We start from the raw sequence: 15,728 nt of genomic DNA on the forward strand, positions 1-15,728 counted from the left end.
GTTGATCAACCATTTCGTCCAATGTCACTTTCTTATTTTCCAGTAGTCGTTGTCGTAACCAAGTGGAATTCAAGCCACGTCTATAGGTGTACCGAATATATTCATTCTGGTATTCTTTAGCACAGAGTCGTCCCACATTTGGCCCGCTCGGTAATTTTCGAATCCCAACGTCTTTCACAAATCTGAGCCATTATTGAAACCTCTAATGAAAAAAATTGTCGTTCAAACGCGCGAGAAGCACCTATCTATCGAAAGCTTCTTTTATGTAAATTTGTGGTCGTTATTGCCAGTGAGACATGTTTGAGTTTATTTTTATCGTCTGCCATGTATTTCAATCTGTTCTCCTGTCTTTTTTCTGTGAAGCTATAGAAGAGGCAGTATTATAACCTCAATATTTGACGGCATTTACTTCTTCTTGCGACTCCCCCTGAAAAACGCTTTAATACTTTTCAATTTCCCCTCTTTTGCAATGAGTTTTATTTAAATTATCCTGAAGTAAAAATGCCGTGGTGTCAATATTGGATATTTGCTTGAGCCAAAGCGCTGAACGTTGCTCAACAATGCTCGATGTGTCCTTGCTCATAAAAGGATTAGAAATGAACGACATGCATGACGCAACCATATCCAAGTGTGTGGGATATCGTATTTGGAACAGTATCTAATGACCCGTGACACTAGTGAGGTCAAATAGTTAAAGTTGAACGTTACAGTTTTTAAATTTATTGTCTTCTTCAGTTCTCAAGTGATTGCAACGAGAGTTAGACTTTTTCTACGGAATGCAGTTTCGCAAAAGAGGAAAGTGTTGCGACGCCCTAGAAAAATTGAAATGACGCCCACTTTGAGAACCACGGCTGTAAACAATAGAATAACACGCTAACAGTATAGAATGCAGTATGACAGAACTGGGGTAATCGAGAGTACGTTGTTTATCTAATAACTACACTGTGAAAAAACACGGAAACAAACGGCAACAATGTCAATATTATTCGATTGTCAATTTCGTGTTTTGATTCTCTGCTTAGCCGTGTCCGGGCCTTATAATTATCGGGTATAACTAACCTACATCGGAAGCATTTTGCTGCTAGAAACAAGAAGTAAACACGATTATCTCATTACGAATTTATTATAGAGTGTATTACGAAATTGCAAATTAAAGTCAGAATTGAAATACCTGCACTGATAATTTTTTTAATCCTATTTTGGTTATTCTGCAGAAATCAGAAATTGGATCATTCATAGAGCTCCGTTATATTCAGTAACTTTGACATATTTTATTTTCATTGCCGCTTTTTCTCCTTGCCATGTTGGATACCAGTCTTCTTTGTTGTCCCAGAAATCCTGGAAAATATGTAAATTAAACCTTTGATAAATAATAGAAACACCATTGAAGTTTTTTTTTGGCAATTTTTTTTATATATGTGCGACGCCTATTCGCGCCTTTTGCCCCAATCAATGCCATGTATTCTCTTATAGCTAACGATATACCGGGTGGTCACTGAAAACCGACAATTTGTCAAACAGCTATTCATTTTTAAAGAATAACTTTTTACTTTTACACTTTTTTAAAGTTTTTAAATAATAGAAACACCATTAAAGTTTTTTTGTTAATTTTTATTGTAAAAAAACTTGTAAAAAAAATTACCTTTGCAGCGGTGGGTGAGGTGTTAGCCCAAGGTTTATTTTTTCTCTCCTGTCCATTATAATTATTGGCATCATCTGGGAAGTATCCTGCCGTTCCACCAACAGCGACGTTCATTAACAAATAGTACTTCTGGTCGAAAGGAGCAAGTTTTGAACCCGCAATCCAAGGATTGTCACCGTTATTGGTTTTCGTTGCGAAGTCTCCCCACTCGTACATTGATTGACCTTCGTTAGGAGCAACGTTCAAAATATTTTCATCGTCAATGTAAAATCTGTTGAAAAGTATAATCTAATAAATTTCTGGCTGATTGAAGATTGATTATTTGAGTGAAATTACTGTTTAATTTTTATTTGGAAATCGTTGACATCAACGGCAAAAATACTTTTCCATCTGAATATATCTTGCTGAACGACTAAAATTGGCTGCCAAAGGACGCTCAGAAGTTGATCACAAATGGCATCTGCTGTACTTTGAATTCTGATAAGCACTAAGGTGTTTTTCATCTTTTACATTTTGCCAAACCCATTCTTCTCCACAGTCTCATATATGAAATGCGTATTTGGTTAAGTATTAACCGTGACTCGTGTAGCTTTTGAGTGAAAAAAGACGGCTGGAATACTTAAATTTGACAATTTAATTATTTTTGTAACCGATTGCAAGTACGGACGAAAGAACTGACATTCGAAAATAATATTTAATTGTATATTGTTAAAACTTACTTTAAGCCGCTGGGCCTCCATTCCAGAGTATATTTGTGGAAATCATCTGCGAATGTAGAGTCAGTCAAAGTTCTAAAACGGAAAGAAATAAGTTAACTGTAAAACAAGTAAGTCGACTTGCTTGTTTTACTCTTGATTGATTGTGATTCATCAATAACAAAAGTATATATAAAGTATATATTCTGGTCCGACATATGATGAATGCACATGCAAAATCTGGAGCAGATTCAATCTTGCTTTCGTGAGATATCGCGTGCATCTAACAGACAGACAGACAAGCGGACAAATACCTATCAACATACTCACCGATTAAAATCGATAAGTAATAAATATTATCGGAATATCAATATCAGGAAATCTTCGTTTGGAAATTGGCGTGTTGATATCGGATCTGTAGCGGACATGTGGGGCACCTGGGACAAGTGGGACACGTAGGGCACGTGGGAGAAGTGGGACACGACATTTTTGAGACACCCATATATGGATAAATATATGTGTGTTGAGCGAATTAGACCGTCGCAACAAAAACGTCACATAATTGAGTTTTGATCATGTTAACAGGATCATACAGAACAAAGTGGTATTTCGTAAGATAAATCACGAAATATAATAAAATAATAATGAAATATCTGACCTATTTAGCTCTAAACTTTGACTTTGACGTGAAATTTCTATTCGTACCGTGTTCGAATCAATTGAAATATCAGATTAACTATAGTTCAGACTGTTGTATACTATTTTTATGAGTTGTCCAAGATGCCGCGAAATAGCTCTTATGCCATATATTTCAAAATGCAACCTCACATTCTATTACGATACTTACTTACATAGAAAATCTGTCAATTCATTTTATTGTTGATGTTTTTTGCGCAATCAATCTTTTTTTCTCAATTTCATGAGTCTCCAAGCATTTTTATACATCAAAAAAAGATCTTGTTTATTTAACCAGTACAAATTTGTCAATGTGATATAGAAGACCATTTGTGCATATTGATGCCCCTTTAATTTGATTTTTCATTTCTTAGTCATTAGATTAGATGATTAAAAAATCTACTCTACATAAGACAGTCATACAGATGAAAGCAAACTTACTTTGTATTATGCGTCATGAGCCAATTATTCCATGGCCAATAAGGTCCCCAGTGTGCAGTAGAACCAGAAGTATGTGCCCCAATCATCTTTCCGGACGCATCAGACAAGTTCATGTTTCCTATACAGAATGATGAAGGTTGATAGACATTCTTCCAATATTCTCCATGTGCATTAGTAGAAATGACTGAGTGGGAATTTCACCATCGCATTTGACTTTCGAAGTTTAAGGCTGTTCTTGCATTAATAGCTCACACTAAACAGGATAATCAGATTCTAGGGGAATTTCGTGGTATCAGTCAGTTCATATGATATTTTACACCCAGAGTTTAAAAACTACAGGTTGTTCTATTTTCTTACCTCTACTTTCAACAATATCAATTTCGCCTGAAGCCGGCCAGTCACCGTATGCGTTCGTCGTTGGAAGCATCCATATTGCAGGCCATATCCAATCTCCAGCTGGTAACTGTGCTTCAATTTCGACTTTCCCAAATCTCAATGAATAATTATTTATTTATTCATTAAAAACATTCTGGTCTTTTAGAATGAGAATCTTCCTTTGTTGAAACTTTTACGTAAAAATTATACATTTCTTGCAAAGTAACTGAACGATGTGCTCAGAAAGCATAATCTTAAGTCGAAACGAAATTCCTTACTAATGTAAGCGATGTATTAAGATTTACTTATTTGCGAAGTCTAAGTATACCTGAAATTCAAAGATTCGACAGTTCGCAAACGAGCAGACTGAATCGGGTTTACGATAGTTCCCCCGTCATAGTTGCCAGTTCTTTCGCATCCATACCATTGACGTCCGGTACACGTGTTTGCTGGAGATGAGCCTAGGCAATATAGAACTTATAGGCCTATGTCCATTAATTTCCAAAATAAAGACAATCGTCAATAATGCTTTGCGGAAGACGTTACAGGACCTCAGGAACATGAAACAAATCACACAATATATATACTTACAAACTTCATTTCATTAACGCGTCCAATAATAATCATTAGGCCTATATTTTTGTTGGACAAAAACATTGCGATGCCCGCTAGTTTTAATACATACAATCCTATTGGAATCTTATCTAGTATCGAGAAATAAAAACTTGCATTTAATAAACCATATTGTGTCTATTCTAATTGTTTATTTTACTATGTCCGTTTTATGACACTGCATTTAAATTTACAGTAGTAGTTTACCTTCCAGAGACAAAGTTCCGTACTTGACAAAATTTTCATCGTATTTATCTGAAGTTAGAGTCTGCAAATACAGAATAAGGAAATACAATATTTCAGTTACTCGCGGTAACGTCATGTGTTAGCAGAAATCCAATTTTTGAGAGATTTGAATTGAATAGGATTCAATTAATGACATTGGTATGCATTAAATATTTATTAAATTATTAATTCAAGAAATAAGACTAGAAAATTTTTATATTCCAGATTTTATTTAACGTTTGCTGAACAAAAACATAATCTTCAATTATTAGTCATTAATTGTACCGGTTTTAAATAGAGAACTCCGTCTTTGACGTAGCTATTTGAGCGGTTGTTTGTGTAATACTGAAACTCCCAATTCTGTCAAAACAATGTTTTAAAAATTATTCATAAAAACATTAAACTTTAGTTGAACAGGGTAACTAAAAAGATCACGAGAACACAGCGTTTACAAAAATAGTTTTTCAAGTTCTTAAACTGTGTATTTCGAAGACATCAGATTAATTTTTTTACACAAATATGAAACTTTGTCCATAGTGAATATATTAGAAACGACCATTATTTAAAGATCATTTTATGAAGTGATCCAAGAATATTGTTAGACAACCTTGTTTTGCCAAACTGAAAATACGTTTTACAGAATAAGACCAAAATAAGCAAGATTCTATAAGAGCATGATCAAACCCAAATTATTTGCAATATTGTATTTAACGCCAAATGATACAATTTCTCAAAAAATGCGTACATGTTTTAAACCAAGTCTTTTCTTAAATAACTACTTACCCCTCCACCACCTGCCGTAATTTCATGTTGCCAGTTTTCAAGATTCAACGTGTCAAATTCGTCATGAAATATCACATTTTCTAAAGAGATTAGAAGACGATTGAAACCAAGAACGGGTATAGAGTATTGACCCAAACCCTTTGCATATAACTAACAGATTGAACTGCCGCTTTTCCGTGCCGGATAATACTTCATCACTTGGTGTGTGAATAAGTTTGCAGCTAATAAAAATTTCATTTATTCTCTTTCCACATTCTAAACGCAAAATGAATAACAACTGCTCCATATTAAACAGCAAAAAGTATTGACTTACAGGAGAACAATGTTAATTATTATAGCCAAAAAAGTTGAATTTCCACCAATGGGTTATACATACAGAATATTAATAGAGTTGTCAGTAAACGATGATTTACCAAATTCTTTCGTGGGGGTGGTAGAAGATTGTTTGCAAGAAAATGATAAACCAGTAAACATGAACAGCAGAAACAAAATGCACGAGTCCATGTTTGTCTGAAGCATATGTATTAATTAGAACTATATTCTGGGACAAAACTGTATTGAAAAAGAAAGTATTATAAATTAGAGAATCATAAAAATCAAAGGTCATGTGCACTGCATAACGACTTTAAACGAAACCGCCATATATTGTATACTGTCACCGACCAAATCAAACTATGAAAAATGTTACCTACGTATAGTATTGTTTCGGACAAAACGAATCTTGACGAATCTTTCTTTATCTGTTCATGAACGAAATTTATATTCCAGCCATTCTAGGAATTTTATTAGAAATATAATACAATCCAAAATAAACTATCAATTTTGTTGCGAATATTATTCGACTCGACTTTGCAAAATATATTTGCAATCTTTTATCGGCTACTTGTAATTCGGTAAATGACTCTTAAGTGATGCCATATATATTTACTACCGCTTATAACACTTTCAAAAGTACTTTTTGGTTGCAAAATATTTTGCGTCTTCATGGCGAACACGTCACTTCATTTTAAATATTTGATAGAGATATCACAAAAATACTACGATGATTATTCCTTTACAGTTATCGCAATGTGGAATGACATTTTCCAATAGGACTTGGCTTGGTATATTTCCAATAGGACAAATTTTTAACTCAATTGGGCATATTTTTTTTACATTCAAATAGTAAGTACATTACATTGTTGCGGCCACCTCAAATGCCCCGGCAAGTCGAACAGGGCAGAAATTCGAACAAATATGACAGATAACACGTGTCAAACAAACTTTCTTTGTGTAAAAAAGCGGTTTATTGTGTTTTATACGATTGCTTTATATAGTCACCGGGAACAAATGAACTTGCGAAACATTTGTGACTAAAAATAAAATGTGAATAATTTCAAAAAATTAATAACTGTAGCTAACAGAATTGTTTGTGTAGAGCCAGAACTCGAAATTCTGTGAATCGGAATAATTTAGATTTGATACGTGAAACAACATGGTGCAACATTGGCTCAATACCAATACAATAAAAAAAATAACACAGAAGTGTCGTTCGTTCAAAATAAAAAATAATACATACGCATTCACATAATATATTAGAAGTTCACTCCACATTTGGAAGCCATTTTTTTACGGGTAGAAGAAATTGGGCTCACTAACCGTACTAACCGAGCCTTCAAACTTGAATACAAACAAATGTAGAAAGAAATGAAGCCATAATAGGCTGTCCTAAAATGAACAAAAACATTTATATATATATACACCGTCCCCAGTTATTTCATGTTGTCATACGCTCAAGTCGGAAGTTTGGAATTCGTCATAATAAATAACTTTTTACAAATAAAAAATGAAAGAACCTGAAATATATTTCATAGAAAAATTTAGAACAATATTTTTAAGCTGAATAAAGCAAAGTAAAATGTTACAAATACAATAGCATTATTTCAGCTGCAACTTCTAAAGTATAGCTAGATAAATAATCAGTTAGATATTGCAACATACAATACATTGATATCATTGAATGAAAATTGCAATTATTTCAAATTCACAAAGTAAGATTTTGCATAAACCATTCCAATACTTTATCATTTAATAATATAATCTATCACTAACAACAAATGACAAATATGGAAAAATTTAAAGCAAATAGAAAAGGCTATGAAGTGCTTGAACCTTTTGGGTCAAAATATCATAAATGCTAAAACTAAGTATTGTTTTCCTATCAAAATATCTCGTATATCTAAAGGTTCGTACGTAAAAGCTACACCGACAATCAAAATAGCAACAAAAAGAAGAGCAAGTTTCAATATTACCGATTTCAATTTCTGTCTCTCAAATCAACTTTTTCAACTGACATTTGAAAATTGCTCACGAGATCCTTCAAAAAAGAAGTTTGCAGTCGATTACCTACTTTAAGGGTAAACCCGAACAACTCGCTCCTGCAAATGCAAAAATAATAATTGAGAGAATGCATGCACCGATGGTTCTCAGTTCGGTTTGGATTCAAGAAAAGACACCAAGTAAAGTTTTTCAACTTTCAGCTATAGTAAATCCTATCTGCTTCACGAACAAAATACAATGCTTTGCTTCATTTCCGCTGACCAGACAGTTTTATGTGGTTTCCTAGTTACGTAAGAGTTATTTTTACATGCCGTAATAAGCTTTGGCTTTACATGCCAAGATAAGGAATTTCGGATACAAAGTGGGCTGATGAATCGTTTCACAAATTTTTGTTGTTTTTCCTATATTGGTATTTGAACCTTGTTTCTTGGGACATTTTGACGAATTGCCACATATTGCATTTTATCAGATAATAGCAAAATTCTGTACGATGGTATGCAAATTCTTTTATAGAGAGAATCACACTTGTTCTTATCAAAAAAGCATACATAATACCCCTTTTTTTGCCAATATTATAAGTTCAGAATCATAAATGACGCTTCCTTTCAAAACGTGATTTTAATAAATTTATGTATAGCGGGAAATGCACTATATCAGGCACACACCTTAAGACATAGATTCATAACAAGAAAATATTGCAGGAGTTTATACTGTACTTTTGTAATGTTTGAAGTGCCATATGTTTGACAGAATCGGTTCTATAGGAAAATTTCGCCGCATAGGAAATATCGCCGTATGATAAATCGCCTTATTTAAAAAGATTCGTTATTTAAGAGCAGGGTCGTCCAACCTGTGGCCCGCATGCCACATGTGGCCCGCCGAAGGTTTCTGAGTGCCCGCGCGGTATTATTCGATCCCAATGTATTTCACAAATCTGGGCCTTTATTAAAACCCCTAATAAAAAAAATTATTTCTCGTCATTCAAACGCGCGAGAAGCACCATCCATTTCAATCTTTTTTTTTTGTCTTTTTCTGTGAAGCTAGAAAAAGGCAGTTTTCATGACCTCAATAGTTTACTGCACTTAGACTACTTGTACGAGCAAGTTTTTATGCAAATGAACCATGTCAAATCCCCCGTAGGATCAATAATTTCTGACAGTCATATGAAAAATTCGCTATGCATTGCTATTGCACCGAACATTGACAAACTTATTGGATGAAAGCGGTGTCATACTTAACATTGAAATATCTACGTGTGGAAAAAACTTTCGACTTGACTGTATCTTCGTATTTTTATTGTTTTTATAATTTTGGTGTGAGGGTTTGGTTTGTTTTTTCATTAATCTGTAGTTGGTGTAGGGAAAACTAGAACACAACAACCATATCAAGTGGCCCGCGCAATCATTTGTAAACTAAATGTGGCCCTTTGGCCAAAAAGATTGGACAACCCTGTTTGAGAGCGTACTTTAACACTGGCCCTATAAACCTAACTCTTTTTCTCGCAAATCGTTTTACAGAAAAATGCTCTTGCGTTGTTTCCTATGCGGTGAAATTTCCTGCGGCAAGATTTTCTACGGAGAATTTTCTGGGTCATTGAATTCCGACTATTTCGGACGACATCGTTGACATGCACGGACGTATGTTGTATCGCTTTTGTTCTTGTTTGCAATTTATTTTAAGCTTTCAATTTGCAGCGGAAATAAAAAATGTAAAACAAATGGACGTTCGGTATGAATTGTACATGTCCAAAAATGGCAGTTCAAACTACAGCTGCGTTGTGTGCCTAAACCGCTACTCCTAAAAATATTTTCCCGAGGCAGAGCAAATGCTTCTAATGCACTCATTGCGGCGACTTCCTGTGCATAGGAAACGAAGAGAATAATCAGGCACACCAAAGTTCAATATTGGCGATGCGCGTTCCGTGACATATATCGCCAGTCCTTATTAAATGTCTGTATTTTCTATTTTTTCTGTTTTTTATATTTTTATGCAATCAAACGGTAATAACACTGCATATTGTGTGTTGTTAGTCAGATAAATTTAGAAGCGACATGTTCTGTGTAAATTCGCTTGTATATCACATTCAAGTCGTTGGCCGCTTCAAGCGTATGATTTTACCTGGGCTAAATGACGTTACACGCTTGTGAGCGAAAGCAATATGTTGTTTTCGTAAGGAACTAAAGCTACATAATGGAGCTACGCCACGGATTAATAGCCTGACGAAGTAATTCCATAACATCGTAAATGTGACAACGAAAGAACTATTGAATTAAATTGGTAATGAAATTTTACTGGTGCATCATAAATTCAATCCAACGGTACCATTGGAAAGCTATCTTTAGCTCCTTGAACTCTAAAAACTGTTTTACGGCTTTCTGGAAAACGTTTTCTACACTGAAAGCCGGTACAGTATTTCGATATCGGCATCCCTATGGAGAAGGCTACGCTTCTTTGAAACCTCATATCTCGTATTATATTATAATCGAAAAAGTTTTATATCGTGTGAAAGATAATTTTCAAGGCTAATTGTGATTATAAAATAAGATAAAACGTTTTCGATCATCCTATGAAAATCGGCAAAAGTAAAAAAAAATGAAATTCCTTAAAAGTTCATAATTTAAATTTAAACAAACCTCTTGTTTTAGATTTAACATAGGGTAGGTAGAAATTTAAATATTTATCCCGTGGAGAAGAAAGCCGACTAGACGGATTAGTTACATGGCGAACCACTGCTTCTCGTCTGTTTACCAGTCCGTGTCGGTTATGCCCAACGATTAACATACCGTATGGGTTATGCCAATGGTGGGATTCAGCCGGTTCGCACCGGTTTTTATAGAATCGTCTCACGGAGTTTTATGAGATCAGCGAACCGGTTAGCATTACTGATTTATTTGCTAAATAAATTTTGTTACAGAACTGGCTGAAAAATATGACTTTTGTGATGGAACCGGCTGACAAAAAATTTGAATTCCACCATTGGGTTATGCCCGCAGGGATTAGTTAGTCAGTTATTTGCTTCAGATGCATAAACTTGATGCCTGATGGTTGTTAAAGGTATCGATGCTCAGATAATTTTTCTCAGACAGATTTTTTGGTTGTAAACATTACCTCGTTTTCGTGTGCTTTGTTAGTTTTTAGTTGTGTTTCTGAATTTTAAGTATGAATTAAATAAATAACATGTTACCGCAACATAAGTGTGGAGTGTGGACTCAACGAGTGTGGGTTGTGGTAACTCTGATATTTTTTGATGTGTATTAGCCTGAGATAAGTTAGGTGCGGTATAGTAAAACACAACAGGTATGATTTTTAAAAAGCACTCAAAACTATTCTACAATAGTCCAACCACAAGACGGTTTGAGTAATGTCATTTCATCGGCTCGGCAGTGTGGCGCATGGCTCGGCGATGTGGCGCATCGTGCTAAGCGTTAGGAATACGCTCGCCGCCGCATCTTTGATTACCCTTCGTGAGATCGCAGGTTCGAATCCCATGCGGGGATGATCATGTGCGAGAGGATTGCAGGACTTCTCGCCGCCGTAGGGTGATTCACGTAATCGCTGGTCGGTTACGGCTTCCTCCACTATCAAGTCCATGCTTCCGAAAAAAACAAATAACTGGCTGACTAATCCCATACCTGACCTGGACTGGTAACCGGACGACAGGCCGTGGTTCGCCATATGATTAAGCTGTCGTATCGGATTTCCTCTCCCCGGGGATAAATATGTAAATCCTATCCTGTCATTACAGGCGCCTCGGCAGGTATGATCAGGGGGTTGCATGGTTTGTTGGTGCCGCTTGTTGCAGATTACCAGAATATGTCGCTACTGTGCTTATAAATATCTGTGAATAAATCTATATATATATTTGTGCATTTATATATTATTATTTTTAAACAACTCCCAAGGAAAGTGAAATCAAAGTCGTAACTAAAACTATCTCATGCCACCAAGCGGTCAGGAAAGTTGAAGGATCAATAAAAATCTGTAAACAGTCTTCATCGTCAGCCGCATTCTGTTAGCGCAAACATAGGATTTACAGAATTAGCTTAAATATTTCTGTATTTTCCCCGGGGAAAAGAAAGACACAAGATGGCTTAGTTATATGGCGAACCACGGCATTTAGTCTGGGGAAGGAAGCCGTACCGTAGTGCAGGGCTATTCAGCTATTTTAACGAAGAAGATCCGCATACAAAACTTCAAAAATATTTGGGTCCGGTCTTTCCAGAAATTATATTTCGGCATCTTCGGCAGATGCTTCATATCGCGTCATGCTTGTCTCAATAATAATCTAAATTAATCGTGAGTTTTTTGCTAAAATCTCTCCAATGCCATGGTTGAAATATTTTTCCTTTGATAAATCGAATTATTTTCTCCGGAGGAATTCAATGATGACGTTATTAGATTGACCTTTTTTGTAGTATTTTGCGCAACTTCATTGTACCGGTACTGTATTATTATTACCGATATCGAGGGGTAGTTATAAAATGGCTATGTCCCATATGTCCGCTATGTCCCTACTAAAATGGCTATGTCCCTACTAAAATGGCTATGTCCCATCTGAAATTGCGACTCCGATATTTTCCTACTAAAACGACTATGTCCGCTATGTCCCTATTAAAATGGCTATGTCCCTACTAAAATGGCTATGTCCCATCTAAAATTGCGACTCCGATATTTTCCTACTAAAATGACTATGTCCGCTATGTCCCTACTAAAATGACTATGTCGGCTATGTCCCTACTAAAATGGCTATGTCCGCTATATCCCTATTAAAATGGCTATGTCCCATCTAAAATTGTGACTCCGATATTTTCCTACTAAAATGACTATGTCCGCTATGTTCCTACTAAAACGGCTATGTCCCTACTAAAATGGCTATGTCCCATCTAAAATTGCGACTCCGATATTTTCCTACTAAAATGACTATGTCCGCTATGTTCCTACTAAAACGGCTATGTCCCTACTAAAATGGCTATGTCCCATCTAAAATTGCGACTCCGATATTTTCCTACTAGAACGGCTATGTCCCTACTAAAATGGCTATGTCCCATCTAAAATTGCGCCTTCGATATTTTCCTACTAAAATGACTATGTCCGCTATGTCCTTACTAAAATGGCTATGTCCGCTATATCCCTACTAAAATGGCTATGTCCTATCTAAAATTGCGACTCCGATATTTTCCTACTAAAATGAATATGTCCCTACTAAAATGACTATGTCCGCTATGTCCCTACTAAAATGGCTATGTCCGCTATATCCCTACTAAAATGGCTATGTCCCATCTAAAATTGCGACTCCGATATTTTCCTACTAAAATGACTATGTCCGCTATGTCCCTACTAAAATGGCTATGTCCCTACTAAAATGGCTATGTCCCATCTAAAATTGCGACTCCGATATTTTCCTACTAAAATGACTATGTCCGCTATGTCCCTACTAAAATGGCTATGTCCCTACTAAAATGGCTATGTCCCATCTAAAATTGCGACTCCGATATTTTCCTACTAAAATGACTATGTCCCTACTAAAATGGCTATGTCCGCTATGTCCCTACTAAAATGGCTATGTCCCATCTAAAATTGCGACTCCGATATTTTCCTACTAAAATGACTATGTCCCTACTAAAATGGCTATGTCCGCTATGTCCCTACTAAAATGGCTATGTCCCATCTAAAATTGCGACTCCGATATTTTCCTACTAAAATGACTATGTCCCTACTAAAATGGCTATGTCCCATCTAAAATTGCGACTCCGATATTTTCTGACTATGTCCGCTATGTTCCTACTAAAATGACTATGTCCGCTATGTTCCTACTAAAACGGCTATGTCCCACTAAAATGGCTATGTCCCATCTAAAATTGCGACTCCAATATTTTCCTACTAAAATGACTATGTCCGTACTAAAATGGCTATGTCCCATCTAAAATTGCGACTCCGATATTTTCCTAATAAAATGGCTATGTCCCTACTAAAATGGCTATTTCCGATATGTCCCTACTAAAATGGCTATGTCATCTACTACATTTTTAATATAGCCATGCATATCTGAGAAAAAAAGCTAGTATATGTCTTGATGCAATTAAAATAAGTTTATTGCTTAGGCATATTAACGAATTGTGTCAAGGGCCGACTCTATCAAGGTCTACATATTTTTAATAGTCATTAATGAAAAATTATATTTTTCGAGTCTTTCTCTTCCTTTTTCAATCCAGCTGTTTGTGATGGAGTTATTGTTTGCAATTTACCATCAGTTGATGAACAAAGACGAGGAGGACATATATCAGGGGAAGACAACTGAACACGTTGTAAAAAATCTTTAAAATATTTATTTCGTTCGACTTCCGTCATCAGCATCCAAGTGTATACGGACAACGAAAATTGGGCATATGGTCCGTACAACGTGTATGGCCCTTGCTTCAACAGTGCCTTTCTCACATCGGTATACGACGACTTGATTATATCACCAAGCATGTGAATTAAATCAGGAAGTTTATGTTGTCTCCAATTGGCAACACATTTCAATACATGGTTTAAGGACTCGTTGTTGTTATTTGTCCACAGGTATCCATTTGTATGTGACTTTTTTTGCCAAATATTATTTTTAAATAACGGAAGAAATCTTGTTTTGAGGTATCCAACAATACCTTTGCACCTGGTTTTACAGTACGATACGACTTCTTCAGTCTTTGAATCAAACTCTTTTTCATTTTGGCAATGAAACAAACCGAAAACTTCACTAACAATTGATCTCCGGAGGTTTTCACTGGTACCGACCTTATCCTTAAGATAATTTATTAAATTTTCCCTCATGTGTCTGCTGCAAAGGACATGAGTTGAATCCGGGAAAGAAGATGTGAAAGCACCGTGTAGGGCCGATTCGTCATCAGTACCAACGGTCAAGTTATCCAACTTTCTACCAAGTTTGGATTTTATGTTGGTAAAAAATTCTGTAAATGTGGATTTGTCAGATTTGTGGTGTAAAAATATAGGACCGAAAAACAATGGGTGTTCACCGGATTTACATGACAGCAAGGAAAGATTTTTGAAAACTGTAACTGTGACGTAGACTCGTCCTAAATTGAAAGTTTTATCAATCCCAAGAATAGTTTTACCTGAGCAACAAAACCGCTTCAGATCCAAGCATTGCTCTTCAAAGAATAAAGTTACATTAACAGATTCCATTTTACTGTGGGTTACTTTTTGTACAAATTCGTTTGTTTGCGTCATGTTAATGACCTCTAATATCTCGTCAGCGTAATTTTTATGATATATTTTTATTCCTGCTCCCTGCTTTTTCTTTTTTTGATTGAACCTCGCATTTTCGATTTGTCTTAGATTTCTGGGGTTTTCCTCCGCATGTTGTTGAAGATTAACATAAAGTTTTTTTGCAGTAACGCCTTCACATTTAGATATAATATTTTCCATAACGTCTGTTGATGTTCTTATGTACGCCTGTTGGTTTATCTTTGCATTTCCATGGGGTGTATGACCAGGAAATATGCCCTTGTATTCCACTACTGCCACATTCATACCAATGTGGCCATCGATCCAAGTGATTCGTCGTTCATAGCCAGTCGGTTGCCGAGCATAATAACGTCCAATTCTCCATATTTCACTCGTTTTGGGTTGTGGCTCAATAACTGGATATGACAGTTTTTTTCCGTGGCGCGATCTTATGCAAAATCTCCCCCCTTTCTCATAAATATATTTAACCTCGTCATTTTGAAGTAAATACAGAGCGGAGGTATAATTGGTTTGTTTCCAGCTTCCGCAATCGTCTTCGAAAATTTGCTTCACTTTTTTCTCTTTTCTGCGTATGTTTTCGTTGTGATCAACTATGAAATAACAGTTGTTTTTCTCCCCCGTTGGTATTCTAGGACTAACTTTCACGGTTTTGTTTTTGAACATTTTCAACAATTCTGAAATACCCAAGAAAATACCAAACGGAAGCTTATGCCAGC

At 35.7% G+C, this 15,728-nt stretch overlaps 1 protein-coding gene across 1 annotated transcript; it reads right to left on the reverse strand.

Annotated features, from left to right (window-relative positions):
• Positions 1 to 1,124: 1,124 nt before the first annotated feature.
• Positions 1,125 to 6,001, reverse strand: LOC120339208 (beta-1,3-glucan-binding protein-like). The gene is made up of 10 exons (XM_039407292.2): positions 5,862 to 6,001; positions 5,449 to 5,528; positions 4,951 to 5,025; positions 4,648 to 4,708; positions 4,157 to 4,289; positions 3,811 to 3,944; positions 3,454 to 3,571; positions 2,362 to 2,433; positions 1,643 to 1,913; positions 1,125 to 1,338 (listed from the first exon to the last, which is right to left on the reverse strand). The coding sequence occupies exons 1-10, from the start codon at positions 5,965 to 5,967 to the stop codon at positions 1,234 to 1,236; spliced, it is 1,155 nt and encodes a 384-aa protein (XP_039263226.2). The 5' UTR covers positions 5,968 to 6,001; the 3' UTR covers positions 1,125 to 1,233.
• Between the last annotated feature and the right edge of the window lie 9,727 nt (positions 6,002 to 15,728).

Source organism: Styela clava, chromosome 9, assembly GCF_964204865.1.
Source record: "Styela clava chromosome 9, kaStyClav1.hap1.2, whole genome shotgun sequence".
Taxonomy (NCBI): domain Eukaryota; kingdom Metazoa; phylum Chordata; class Ascidiacea; order Stolidobranchia; family Styelidae; genus Styela; species Styela clava.